Source organism: Sipha flava, unplaced genomic scaffold (assembly GCF_003268045.1).
Source record: "Sipha flava isolate LNK unplaced genomic scaffold, YSA_version1 115_pilon_pilon, whole genome shotgun sequence".
Classification (NCBI taxonomy): domain Eukaryota; kingdom Metazoa; phylum Arthropoda; class Insecta; order Hemiptera; family Aphididae; genus Sipha; species Sipha flava.
The window spans coordinates 899,345-914,648 of NW_020271739.1; the positions used below are offsets into that span (position 1 = coordinate 899,345).

Here is a 15,304-nt window from a genome sequence, read left to right on the forward strand (position 1 = left end):
CGCCCGATACGTGCCCTTATAGGTTTCAAGCGATTTAAATCGTTACGATTACGACTGGAAATATATTATTTCGTCGCAAATTCTACCACGACTGCTATTAGCGTAAAGTTTTGGTCAACTACACGTTTTAATAAATGTTTTCCGTGTCGCAGAAATGTTTTACTCTCAACGTACATTTCACTTGGAAATAATTGGCAATCGAAGCTAATCAAGCTGTTGAAATATGTTTCCGGACTCCATACTCGGTAGTGACACGTAGCACGGAGGAAGAATAATGGTTTTTTTTTTTTTTTTTTAACAAAATATTCATTTTCTTGGATAATTTAGAAGTGTTTTTAAACAGTTAAATGAAAGTATACTATTTTTACGTAATTTTTTTAGTAAATACGTAATTTTCAGATTCCGAAAGAAAACATTAGTCTTTAAAATTGCAACTCCTTACACGATCGAATACCGTCATCTAATTAAAACTGCTGTTCAAAGATTAGAAAACCCGAGTAAACATGATAACAATATTTAAATATTAAAACAAATAGCTAGTCAATACTTGATGAAAAACTCTGCTTATCTTAATCTCAAATTTTATGAAATGAGTATTTAATGCTAAATATCATATTGCATATTTAATTTTTTCTTAGACATGACAATTGTTTTATTTGTGGTTTGTAATATATTAATTTTTGTTTCTTCTAACATCAAACGTACAAAACGTCAATCTAATAAAACCAAAACTTCGTAGAGCATGGAAAATATTACTCCGATATTTTGTGTCTAAGTTAAATGAACTACCAATTTAGAAATTCGTATCATAAATACGAGTAGTATTGCCACATGATCAAGAATCTACTTGGAATTTTTTTTTTCTCCAATTCTCAAATGTATCATCTAAAGTCCACTTAGTGTAATCGTAATTTTCACGAAATAAATATTTATTTCATGAACTTAGATCTTATCGCGTAAGTCGTTTTTAGGTTCATCTAATGGACATTTATTTTTTCCATTTCACGAAATGGAAACCTATATTTTACACTTAACGCAATTTTTAAATTTTTATATTGAGTGGATAACTTTTTTTGTGAAATCGAAATATAATGCAAAAACAATATTGTATACATGTATTTCTATGTTTATAAATTTATTACAATTTATTACAATTTTTATTTATTACAATTATTATATATTTAAATAATTTATTATTCGTTTAAATGCACAACTGTGTTAGTATTTTGATTAATCGTGTAAGTTTTTTCTTATGGATTTTCGAAAATTATTTTCTTTGCAAATTAATTTTCGGTGGATTGTTTTTTTTTGCCTATCTGAAGATTATTTCTATCTTTCGACTTTGTTGAAAGTCTAATTTCCTCAAAAACTTGTTTACAATAGTGCTCGTACACTTCTTTTTCGTTGGTCTGATCACTATCACCGCATAACCATAATTCTGATCCATAAATTATTGAACGTAACAATAACACAATTCTTGATATGTGCTTAAAGTATGCAGTTGGTGTTATGGGACCACTCTGAATGGCAAAGTTCCTATAACTTCTTCTTACGTAGTTTTTTATTGTTAAAAATCCTTTTTCTAGTGAACTGTAATATGCTGACTGACTAGTGAATAAACAGTGTATATTTTCTTTCTTTATAAAATAAAAGGTAACGTCACCAGGCTTCAATGCTTTAGTTTTAATGTCCTTCATTAATCTATGGTCGGACAAAATAAAATGAGGATTTAAAACGTACGAATTACATTTAGATCATTGTTAAGAGTGCTCAGCACTGATGTTCACGTTTTATTTTTGTTTTAATTATTTATAATATATTTAGCTAACAACAATTAAAATAATGTAATACAGTTGTAAAATAATTACTTTTCTTTGAAAGAAGGATATTCTAAGTTTACAGCATCTACCAAGTCATTTTTCAAATGATTTGATTTTATTTGTTCAATATCAATCAGTAATAATAAGTCACTTAGCTTGTTATTAATTTCCAATAGTTTCTTAGGTGTTATATACACTTTCATTTGAGGTGGTGATGGACGATAGAATATCTTAAAATAGGTTTATGATTATGAAAACAATAAAATATTCTGTTATTTCCAACACTTACTTTTGTTGGTACACAAACAGTTATTTCGATTCCGGATCCGGCAAAAATATCTTCAATAAGTGGTTTAACTTTTGACCACTCCAATCCATTTGTTCTACAGCCAATTTGAGGAATGCCTAGTTTGATTATTTTCCTTTCTTGCATTTTTTCTACGAGCGACTTTAATGAATGTGACAATGATAACATTGTCGACGTGCCGTTACAATAATTTTTTGTCACCAGATAAAAAGCATATTCTGTTTCGTTTTTAACCACCACTCCAACATCGCCTATGGTAAGTTTTTGGTCCATAAGTTGACCAATACCTCCAAAATAACGTCTAGATAGCGAGAAAAATAATTATTGTTTTAATCAATGTAAATTTAAAATAGTTTTACTTGAATTGAACCGCGACTCCTCTTTCCATACGTAAATCTTCTGCAATACAATGGGCTAGAGCAACGTTTCTAGGTAAATTGAACAAATTTTCGTCAACTTCTTTAATTACACTGGAAAACATAAACAATTATTTGTTAATAAATTAAAATTCGGTGGCACTAATAGAATTAATCATAAATGCATTTGTTATAAATAATAATATACCAATTTCCATTTCCTTTGATTTGGATTTTTGGCACGTTTAAATCTTCCAAAACCTTTTTGTTTTTATCTTTACTTATAATCACGTCAACATTTTTGGTTCCATTATGATCTGAAGACTTGTAATTATTCGATGTTGTTTGACCACTAGATTTAAGCTAAGTTTAAAATATAATGGATGTAGATTTATACAATTTGGTTTAGTAAAACAAAATAGTTATCATAAGAAGCTTTATGTTAGCGAAAAAATATTTTTTGTACACTAAATTATTATTTTATAATAAATACCTATTATGAGGTCCATCAGTAGAATTGATAATTTCATTTGGTACCACTTTTGAATTAGTATTTTTTGGTAGACTTTCATACTGAGTTACCGTTCTGTAAAATAACAATGAATTTAGATAAACGAATTTTAAAAAAATTAAATTAACTGTACTCAATGACGCTTGTGGTTGATTCCATTTGGTGAGCGCGTTTACGTTTTTTTTGCCGTATTTTTGCTCAACTTCTTCTGTTGAGTTCCGTTATTTCTAAAAATTAAGGCATACATTACTATTATAGTCAGATATAAAGGTAATAATTAGTAACCATTTAGTTAAATATTTAAAAATTTAAATCTATAAAATATTTAACTATTTGATCATACCCATCTTTAGGTAAAGCTTTGCAAATTCTTTTTTTTTCTCTTTTTCCATTTGGACATTCACGCGCATAACTTTCCACAATCGTGGGATATTCCTCAGTTCTATATTGATTTGATAAGTTAATCACAATAATTTAGAATTTCTTAAAAAGAATAATTTAAAAATGAATTTATGGTTATTAAGATTCATCCAAAATAATAATAAATTATTTTTCAATGTTAAAATATAAAACATGTTTGGAATGAATTTGAATGTGTTACCTCTTGATTTGCTTGCCTGTTTTAATTTCACTCATCATGTTGGAAGTACTCATCTTATTTATTGTATTCTATTATCAAATAGTCTAAATAGATTATGAGAATCTGAAAAAGTTATAATTTACACTTTAATATAAGGTCTTTGTGTTATTTTGGTAAGTTAAAATTACATTTAGTAATGAAGTTTTTACATGACTTGTGCCAGATTAAGAAGTTTAAATAGGTTTTAAAATCAATGTAAGTCAACTAGCATATTATTAGTATTCTGTTACTTTACTAAGGTACATTAATTTTTTTAATTTATCCTGCTTTTCATTTATTAGAACAATGGTTTAAACAAAAAATTTGTGCTAAACATAAACGTTTATGTTATTATAATTAAATTCAGACATGTAGTGGACAATGGCACGAAAAAACGATAAATTAGTTAATATTTATATAAATTGTCATTAGCTGTTGATAGTTTGTAACTTATATATCAATATTTCTTGTTATCGTATTCATAAATCCGAAATATTTTATGTACCTTCCGGGTATACGATGTAAAATGATAAAAGAAAAAGTTTGTTATGAAAATTATATTGTAAAATTTCGTTGTAATCCTTGAAGATCATGATGATATGTACATTTAACGATAAATGATTTTGGGTTTGCTAATACGATTCCGATGAAGACAACTTATACTTCGTGTTGTTCTCGCTAGTAAAAGACTCGACACGTGTACCCCACATCCCTCTCCTATGATAGGATGATTTGTTTAACGTTGCTCGCCGTGGGCTGGTAATTGCAGTGAGAAAAAAGTTAGAAAAAGACTACCTCCGTGTGTTCATAACTTCTGTAGATCGAATCTAATTTTAATTCAAAATATTATTATAAATATACTTACTTATAACAGTAGCTGCTAATTCTGTTTTCTATTTAAGTTGTCGGTTACAATACCTGGATACTGCTAAACGACGAATGACAAAATGCTATGTTGAAATTCAACAATAAACAAATATAATTGAAATCCATAGCATGTTATGTATGTAATGTTATGTATAAATTGTAAATACGAGTAATATGATATAATAACACTTTTTAGCCAACAGTTTTTGATTTTATAATAAAAGTAAATGACTTTGTTTTTTTGTTTTAAACGGTACAGAAAATATTAACTTTTTTAATCATCACTGTCGTATTGTAATAAAAATGTATATAAGTAGTATAATTTTTATTTATCATAATTTATATTTAAAGTTTTGTAGAACTTTGTGTTATTCTGTTAATAAAACTAATAATTGATATTGTTTCAAACAGAAAATGATGCGTTTTAACCAAAGACGAAATAATTTAAATGTTAACATTTGTATATCTGTGTTAGGTCCTCATTATTTAAGTCGTGTTGTCTCTGCCCGTGCATGTCATTTATTAAATTTTAAAACATGATATTCATGAACAATCCACATCATATGTTACTATTTTATATTATTATTTTTAATATTTTCATATTCTTAGATTTATACTTTCAAGAATATATAATTTTCAATTATATTTTAATATTATTGTTGTTGAAATATTAATCTCGATTAAAATATAAATGCAAAACATTTACCTAATCAACATTAGTAGTGTTTTATGTCTTTAATCGTGATATAAATCATATTAATAATTCAGTGATCCTATTTTTTCGACAATTACCAAGATTCTAAAAATATGAATATAAGGGCAAGTTGATTGAAATATAAATTAAGATCCATGAAATATTATTATTATTCGTTCAATGGCTGGAAGAAAACCATCTTCTTTTAGAATGAGAAAGTCGATCTTCGTACTGAATGTACTAGCATCAGTACAAAAATTAATATGATTTTTCGACACGAAATAAATATATATATATGAAAATTCAAAAATTACGATTAATTTTAAACTATAATTCGAAGAAAAAAAATATATTATGTACAAACTGTAAACATGAATTTATGCATAAATGACATAAGCACATACTTTAAAATACATGATATTTATAAAATAAATTACTAAATACTATTTTTAAAATCTATGATTCTAATGCTTAGCACTTTTTTTTTTTTATTTGCTTTGATTATTTTAACCATTGATTAAATATTATATTTAATCAATGCTTCAAAGTTGCTTAATTTAGATATTATTTTAAATTTAATTTATGGGGAACATAATAATAATAATTGGTATTTTTTGTGATGAATGTTTTGGCAAATATATTTGAAAAAACTGTTGAAAAATTATAAATTGCAAAAAAATTAAGTAATTTAAATACCGATACTAATGTAAATATTTCCAGAAGTCCGTGATCCTTGCGTTTGTGCGCGTCGCGTGATTCATACCCGTCAACGGTGTTCGAAAGGTCGGGGACGCGTCGTCCGCGACGGCACCGCTGTTGGGTCGTACAAGAAAATCCCAAAACAAATACTGTTATTACGATATTTCAAGATGTGTAGTACGGTTTTCACATCAACTCACCGCGGTGCTAAAGACGAAAAACAATTACCCCTCATCGTCCTAGGGATAAAATATTCCACCGGACCGCGCGTGTCTTCGAAACCATACAGGGCGGGCGTTACCTTTTGCAAGGCCCTGGGCAAAACTTATTTTTCCCACAAAAATAGTCACCTATAGTCTGTAGGAGGCCGCAATTAAAGGCGATAACATATAATCAGACACGCTGCACGTGATATTGGGTAATGACTGACTCGATTTAAGAAACGTGAAAAAATTAATTTCCTATGATTCCGGTTTCCATACCGCGTGGAGTGCCGTACGGATCGTCGTTGGTGCATGACATATTGAATATAATATTGTTGTTTTATTAATTTGTTTCGTTACATGCCAATGGATTTCTCGAGGAATCGTAATCGCCAGGCGATCTACACATTTCGCGTTTTATTTTATGAGATTTCCGTAGAAAATTTTTCAATGGACATTTTAAGCGCGAGGTCCTTGAAGGTGCGAGACTCTGGACAAATGCCCCGTTTTGCCTTCCTCTAACGCCGGCCCTGAACCCATAGTTAAAGAATAAAAATCCGATAAGGGATCGTACGAGTCACGGGAAACTGTAAAATTGTTTTCGTTTTCATCAAGCGCAGGTCTTCAAACGCAAAAGAGCCGAAAATGTGTACGTGTACAATTAACGTACAATCAAACGGTTGAACGTAAGATAATTAGGAACATAGTCGATGATACAAATTTATTGAGATAATGATATTTTAGTGAATGTTTATCTAAATATCAGCTAGATAAGCAAGTTTTGCAGACCATAATGGATTATTTAATTGAGTTACGAAATCGCTGTTTGGGTCTTCATTATTGAACAATTGCAACAATTCATTTTTCATTTCATAAAATCTGTTTAAAACCTTAGCTTTTGATAACCATCGAATTCAGTATGTAAAACTAAAACTTTATAACGAGAACAAGCTTCTTCACACATTTTTTTAAGAATTCGTGTTTTAAGAGCTCTTGATTTAATAATATTTACCATTTTAATTACTAAATCAAGAACATTTTTAAGCTCATCTGGAATCGATTTAACCATCAAAGCTTCACGATGTATAAAACAATGGGTTGAAATAATATTTGGAAAATCTTGTTTTAATCTCGAAACAAAGCCTTTAAATTTGCCAGTCATTGCAGGAGCTCCATCTGTGCATACGGAAATACAATTTGTCCATAACAGTTCATTTTTTTTTTTTAGAGTATCACTAACACAATTATATATATCTTGCCCGATCGATGTTGTTAATAATTCAGTACAAGATAAAAATTGTTCAATAGCCTCATTGTTTTCAATAAATCGTATATAACTTAATAATTGACATTTTTGACTAATATCGGTCGATTCGTCAATTTGTAATGAAAATTTTCGGCCATCACATAAAATTTCAGAAACGTGTTTTTGAATGTCGGAAGACATATCTTCAATTCGTCGAGATATTGTGTTATTTGATAATGGAATACGAGAAACTTCCTTCTCAGCACTCTCACCTAACATTGATTTTACAATTTCTTTGCAAGCTGATAATATTAAATTTTCAGCTATAGTGTGAGGCTGCATTTTTTTTAACTATTAATTCAGCAACTTCATAACTAGCAATCTGAGCTTTATCGGATATATTTGTAAGTTTTTTCAAATTGTTTTGATTGTTTTATATTTGACGATAATAAGCGGCTAAAATAAGTTTTGTCTTTATTTAACAAATGTCCGTGTTTAGTAGTAAAATGCCTTTTTAATTTACTAGGTACCATACATTCGTTCCTAAGTTTTTCTCCACATACCAAACACTGAGGAATAGGAATAGTTTCTGATCCACAGAATGTGAAACCAAAATTTAAATAACTATCATGGTACTTACGGCTTGCACTAGAAGATTGTGTACCAGATTTGATGGTTTCAGTAACTGTCGTTTTTTTTTTTTTTTACTATCGCCATTATTTTCATCGTAATCTTTAAGCTTTCTTTTTATATTTAAAAAATTATCCATAGTTATTATAAAACAAACGTCGCAAAAATTCAATAAAATTTAAGCTTATCGTGGTGTGGTTTGAACGTAATCGAGAAAACGGTATCGAGAGATAATAATATTATTACCTAATAACGATCATTATATACCTATTATTCGATAAGTAAATAATATTTATTCAAAGTGTGCCGTGACTTATAAAAACTAATAATAATGTGCCGCGATGGGAAAAAGTTTGGGAACCACTGGTCTAATACCATGTAAATCATTTTTTATTATTTTTTAAATATTTTATGAGATAATTTTTTTTTTTAAATAGCATAAATGTAATCTATCTGGAAAACTTAGAAAAGTCAGGAATTTTAAAATGAAAAATTTGTGGCAAGACTCAGTAGTGTTTTTAACAACTTCAGTGATTCTTATCTGAAGTAATTTAAATTTTGTAATTTATCTATTCTAAAATTCCATAATTACTGAAATCTAAATATACATTTACTTATTGCAAATCGCAACTAGCCAAAGTAATGTAAAATAGTAATTTTTTATTTTGACTTGTATCACATAAATATGGTCCCCACATAAGTAGTGAAATTAAGAACTGAAGGTTAATTTTAATACTATTTCATTATAATTGTTTCTCAAAAATTTATTATTTATACAACATTTCGTGTATGGAAAAATATAATTTTTTTTTCTGGAAAACCTGGAAAAGTCAGGGAATTTCGAAATACAAAATGAGTGGCAACCCTGGTGTTAAACCTTCGACGGGACCCACGCGAGGAAACCGGACCGTATAGATTCCGTACTTCACAAACTGTTTTGTTATAGGACGACCCTCTAAATTTAAAGAAAATCTGTCAAGGCCGCCTCAATTAGAGTTATTAATTATTATGTAATAAAATTACACATATATTACACACAGATAAATTATTATAATATATAGTAAATTAATATATTTTTTTTTTTTTTTTTTTTTTTTTTAATACAGTTTTGAAAAAACTTTAAACATCTATAAATATAAATAAATTAAGGCCTAGAGAAAATATTTTATGTAAAATAAATATCTCACGGCCCCTAGTTTGAGTAGCACTGACCTACAGTACAGACGGTTTCGAGGGACGCTTTTTTTTAATTTTCTCTTATTTTCCTGTTTTCAGGGCGATTACTTTGGCGAATTCGTTGTGATGCCGGTGTTCGGCATTACCGCTCTAACGGCCGCGGTCGTCACCATGACCATGCCTGAGAGCAAAAACATCAAACTGCCCGACACCGTCGACGAAGCCGAGCGGATCGGGACCACACGTCAACTGTTACCGGAAAACGTGAACTCGGCGTGAAACGGTCGTCGCTAATCGCGCGTGAATTTATTTAAAACGTGTTCTAAAACGTCGTGGCCGTGCACATCTAGTAGAATTCATCGTTTCTCGAGCAACCAGGGTCTTGGTTCCATAAGAATCAAACAAGACTAGGGAGTTATTTTTATTTTTTTAATAAAAATGTTAAAAAAAAAATAAAAACATTGAAAAAAAAAATTAAAATACTAGCAATAATAATTGACTTACTAAGAAACGTTTTCTTTTCCGTTTAAAAGTACCGCAGTACTTTATGGTAGTTAGTCTCCTCATAAGTAAAAGAAAATTGCGACCGGTAAAACCAATACTTTATTGACGGGTCGAGAAACGACTAACTGCGTTTTTGACCTGTTATCACGACGAAATGTTGAGAAACGATGAATTTTAGATCTGATATTTGTTATTTCAATCGGTTAAGTCAGTGGTTGTCGGTGTATGCGTCTTTAACTGAGATGACTTTGGGAATTGATTTTCACTGAACTCTTGTGGCCCACTACACGCTAGAATAATAATTATTATCGTTTATACCGGACAACTTAGCGTAGTGCATCGTAGTGCAGTATTGAAAACAAGACTGACATTAGAAATAAACAATATATATATATTTATGTATATAAATGTGAATTATGTAATTTTTTAACGTGTAAATTAAATGCTATGGTTTTAATTGAATAAAAATACGAAATAAGTATCGCAAAAGCTTTACTCAAAATGATAATGTTCGGTCTTATCGTCCAACCATGTGTGTCCGCGGTTGAGGCGCCAAACCAACATTGAAATTGAAATTAATAAGGTTGAAACTCTATGTAAGCAATTAATTATTAATATTGAAAAATCACCTGATTAGGTTTTATTGTTTTGTTGTAAAAATAATTTTGATCCACATAATATACTCTTATGATAAATAGCTTATTTTTTATAATTACTTAAGCAGCTATAAAACACTAAGTGCCGTCTGGATCCGATTCCTAATATAATGAACTAAACATACATAATATTATGTGTTAAATTTGTACTTTGAGTATGAGACATTTAGAGTTAATTTAGTACGGGAAAAGTAACTGTCAAATCGATCTCGGAGTTTCGAACGAAAATTTCTATTTTTCCTAAATAGGTTTGGATTTGATTTTTTAATATACAACTGAAAATATGACTATACTCAACATATTTATAACTGATTTTTAACTGGTCTGCGATAAATTGTTGATTGTATTATCAACACTAATAAGTAATTTAAATACAAAGTTTATGCTCAATCAAAAACAAATAAATTCAATTATTTGTAGATTAAGGTTAAAAATAATATAACAAGAAAAAAAGAAAAAAAAAAGAATAAATAATTAAACATTTGTAATCTATATGTTCTTGACTAAAAAATACCCTTTGATTACGGGTTCAATATTCAAAATAAACATTATTATTGCAGAGCAAACATACGAAAAGTTTTTGACCTAACACGACTTATAGTTCGTGTGCTCAAACCATTTTAACGACTTTACTATGATACTATGGGCAAACTTACTAATGCCGAAATAAATCATTGATACACGAACCTATTTAGAAAAGTTCAAAAAAATGAAAATGGGTTTAGCTTATTTAATTTTAAACCCTAACGAATTTGAATCGATAACATCACAAAATAAATGTAAATACCAAATAATCAGAATTCTTTTTCCCTGTCGATCTTTAAAAATATTTATACTTATTTTTAATCTATGTAATATGAACCTATATAAAGTACTGTTGTGATACTTAAGATCAGGCATGTCAAATTCAAAGTATCAAGTGGCTCAAATATATTGAATAGTTTACTATATAAAAATTTAACGAAAAAAATATTATATATGTATACATATAAAACCATCAATAAAACTTACTCGATTATAGTTTATCAGAATATAAGACATAATAATGTATACCGAATATAACAATTTCTAAGAATCCAAGATAGTTGGGACTTGACATTAATATTTTATAATTTTTTTATTATTCATTTTTAATTTTGTCGATTGATATTGGTAGTTACGGGCAACAAAAAAAATTAGCCGTGGGCTACCTGCCTGCTTAAGATCATACATTGTTATAACCATCTTTTTATCATCTTGAATATGTACCATAAGATAAAATAAATTTCGGTTAAAAAAATTGAGAGGAATGATCCTTTTTCATGAATCTATAAATTGACTACTTCGCCAAATGAAACTATCACACTCGTTAGAAGTCATAATATCAACACTATTTCTTCGGTATACTATGTGGTAGAACATTAATCAGTTAATCATTTTATATGGTTCGTCAATCAGAGATTGTACATTTAGTTTTTCGTTGACTTGTAATCTTACTGTTACGAAAATATGATTTTATCGTTCTTAGAAATGAATCTGTCAATAGTATTCCGATGAACGTTTGAATATGATCAGACAACGTTCAGTATGACTACGATAAAATGAAACGAGTAGAAATTATTTGCGAGAAAAATAAAAAATAAAAGAAACGCCTAGGATGCGACCGCGGTGTGACATTTGATCGGGGCAGTGTTTTGCCATTAAAATATTTAAAAATATTCGATGAACTTTTACAATGAATATATGTTTACGCGATAACGCCCAACGCCACCGAGGACGTACAGATCAAATAATAGCCTGTTTACATTAGCTCCGTCATTATGTACAAAAATCCGATGATAAATACGAGTACAAAGAAACATACAATAATTAAATTCATTATTATAAATAACATTTTATCATCATCTCTACCTACTGTACAATATTTTTTTTTTATAGTAAAAATAGTTTTTATACCAATGACCGATCACACACACACACACACACACACATACATACACGCTGATGTAACTTGCACGCGATAAAGACTTATTGATTCGATATGAAACGTACTGCTATGGTATTATTATAAAAATAGTTATCTGTAAATGTCGAAAAACGCGTATAGGAGATTAAGACGAGCCGACGACAGCGTGTGGCCGACCTCTTCTCTGACCTCTGGTCGGTTAAACTCGATGAGACTTCGGAAACGCGATTTTACCGTTTCGGTTGACGAGCTGTGACGAGTTATGGTTGAATTGTCGTAAGGTAAAGGTACGATTGCTCTTGGTCGTGGATAATAACCGAAAAACACATATTCGGACGACTAGAAATCAAAACCCATCAAGTGCGTAATATAATGTAATATAATTGCCCTTATATCCCTGGATTTGCACTGTGGACGATCGTCTATTACCCGTGTAACTATCATTGTATGTAGGTATACCATACACGGTGACCACGAGGAGCGTTTACATTCCGGACGAGACGATATCCTCGTATAAACGAGGAGTGTATTTCATATTTATTATTATTGGTTAGGTTAGGACATTATACTTATTGATATTACAAGTGATAATTTAAAGTAAAAAAAAAAAAAAAATGTAAATTACTTTCAAGTCTTATACAACATTTTAACAGGTTAATATCACAAATCTAACATGTAATAATGTAATTCTTTCATAATTTTTTTTTTTCAAAGAAACATATTTATTTATCACATTATTATCAATATTATTACCGTCTTTGTACAGTTCATTAGCTCTACTGTTTGGCTTTTAAAACAGATAATTTAATATTATTGCCGTATGTCCAATACATCGTCTGCCCCAGACCACTAGGCTGGTACGTAACTGTAGGCCAAACAATTTGCACAAGTGACGGAATAATGGTTGACCGTAACTCATTCGGACGATATTCATATGATGTAAATACATAAAATTAATAAAATAATATCGCGGCAAGAAGCTGCAGGTTAAAACAACTCCAAACGAAACTTGGTTTTGTGTATGATTATTGACAAAAGGTCATCCGCGCGGCGCACACACGTTCCTGTCATGTTTCAAACTGTGTACTTGAAATTTTGATGATTATGTACATTTATTAGCTGCATTATCGAATTGGCAAAGTCCGTAATAATATTTACAATAATCGAATGATGTAATAATACACTTATTGTATAAAGAACGAGTAAATAATTAGCCATCCGCTCCGTTACCGATAATAAGTCGACAGTAATAAAAGTATAATATTACAATTTAACACTTGCACCTGTATTACAATATACATATTATCAGTGGCATATTTTCTAGAGGAAGAGGTCTATGGTTTCAAAGCTCCTCAGAAGAAAAAAGGTCAACAGTTAACGTTGTTATCAATAAATAAAAACTGCTTAATAACAACTGAAAAAATTAATGATGAACTGTCAAAAAAAAAAAAACATCTACCTTTTATATTATATATATTATATTTATTTTATATTTATATACATTTTATATATAAAAAATTTGAAAATAAGTCATTGCATATTATTATTATTATTATTATTATGTTCGGTAATAATGTGATGCTCAGCCGTGTAAATGTTTCTAACTTGATGAACTGACCCAAACCGTGCATAACAATTATTGCACCTATACGTATCTGTATTATGCACAAACGACATTGATCTGTTTGATTATACCAGAATTATACCAGCTCGAATATTTTATACCGCAATTATATTGAAGGCGACGTGTATGTGCAACCCCTGACTGATACAATAGCACCAAATTGTTGTACTTAAGAGTCGGGTGCTACTGGTTGGTCAAATTGTATAGGACAATTTTTTTTTAAAAAAGTAAACTATTCTTTATTTTTTATAGGACTAATCACTTCAGGTCTTTCACAATGCAACGCGTCATTTCAAGGTACCCGAAGTAGTGGGCGTACGCACAAAGTGTGAGCAGCAGGAGGTTCTCACACACGGAGTCCTTATTCCGATAGTGTCTCTTTAGTCAAGGCCCTATTTTATTGTCAAATCGACTTGAGCTCGCAACAAAGAATTTAAAAACAAACGTATAAAAGACAGCCATGGGTTGTCGTTTATATTATCCCGTTAGAACTACCATAACGACGGCGTAATGAACGTGGTATCCCATTGTCGGAAAAACTATGTTATATGGTTTTTACGGCTTATAAAATCGATTCTTACAGACGTAATTTTAAACAAAATAAAATAACTACCGAACCAGGAATCATGAACAGTAAATATCGTGCACCTCTCGGACTGAAAACATGCGCTGGTCAGTGTTCGCAGTGAAATAAGGTTTTCCTATAGGGAAGGGTGGTTATGTACAAGTCACTTTTACTGTGTCATTTTTAAATAAATAAAATAGGGATACATTGTTTACTCCTGTTATACTTTTAAAAAATTAGTTGATCATAAAAGGCAAAAGTGATACTACAACATTGAAAAATACATATAAAAAAAAAAAAAAAGAAACCCAAGAGGTAGATATATCCCTCGTACCTCTATCCCTCCGGTAAATAAGCCACTGTATCCCTTCGACATATGGACAGCCGAGTGGTAATGACACTTACGTCGTACGTTTCTCGGAAAGTCGTTGCACATAACAATCCGTATTGCGTACGTAGAATTGAACGTCTTCATTCCGGGTAATATTGCCAGATAACTCTTTCCGGACAATCTATTAAATAATGTGCACTTCGGCCGTTCCTTGAAACGAACAATTCTTCGTTATAATACTGTCATTACGTCATGTCCATTCTTCAATTTACAGACTAATTAATACTAAAAATAATAAAAATAATAACGAATAATAAAAATACTAATAAAAGCGGTTATAGACTGATAAATGTAATTCTTTCTTTCTTTCTTTCTTCTTTTTACTCGATTTATTTTCTAAACCTTAAATCCGAAAACATATTACAGACGGATCGGAAGAATTTGTTTACCGTGATTATCATATTGACCAGTCAAACCCTGTATACTGATAGCCCGCTTAAATATAAATCCGATCATTTTAGATGTTGCAAGTGGTGTTTTTACGTAAGACT

At 29.9% G+C, this 15,304-nt stretch overlaps 2 protein-coding genes across 3 annotated transcripts in view; one reads left to right on the forward strand and one right to left on the reverse strand.

The window, feature by feature from the left end:
- The window catches only part of LOC112691156 (solute carrier family 22 member 4-like), a 29,455-nt gene extending 19,334 nt beyond the window's left edge, over nt 1-10,121 (forward strand). Inside the window, exon 8 of one of the 2 annotated variants that reach the window (XM_025565314.1) lies at nt 9,228-9,407. In XM_025565314.1, the coding sequence (XP_025421099.1) occupies nt 9,228-9,407 (180 nt within the window). Of the gene's footprint in view, nt 1-9,227 lie in introns of both variants that reach the window. The other variant, XM_025565309.1, reaches the window with a different exon arrangement.
- LOC112691168 (O-acetyl-ADP-ribose deacetylase 1-like) lies at nt 1,938-3,668 on the reverse strand. Its single transcript, XM_025565328.1, has 7 exons — nt 3,596-3,668; nt 3,338-3,477; nt 3,128-3,221; nt 2,977-3,069; nt 2,692-2,835; nt 2,487-2,597; nt 1,938-2,428 (listed from the first exon to the last, which is right to left on the reverse strand). Exons 3-7 carry the CDS (start codon nt 3,151-3,153, stop codon nt 2,020-2,022), a joined length of 783 nt encoding a protein of 260 aa, XP_025421113.1. The 5' UTR covers nt 3,154-3,221; nt 3,338-3,477; nt 3,596-3,668; the 3' UTR covers nt 1,938-2,019.
- Nucleotides 10,122-15,304: the final 5,183 nt, after the last annotated feature.

Excerpts from the sequence above, each read along its gene's own strand:
- LOC112691168 (XM_025565328.1), bottom strand. The coding sequence starts at position 3,153 with ATGGAATCAACCACAAGCGTCATTGA. Across the intron at positions 2,836-2,976 it reads ACTGATGGACCTCATAATAG|TGGTCAAACAACATCGAATA; the intron begins GTATTTATTATA and ends GCTTAAATCTAG. Across the intron at positions 2,429-2,486 it reads GGAGTCGCGGTTCAATTCAA|ACGTTATTTTGGAGGTATTG; the intron begins GTAAAACTATTT and ends CTCGCTATCTAG.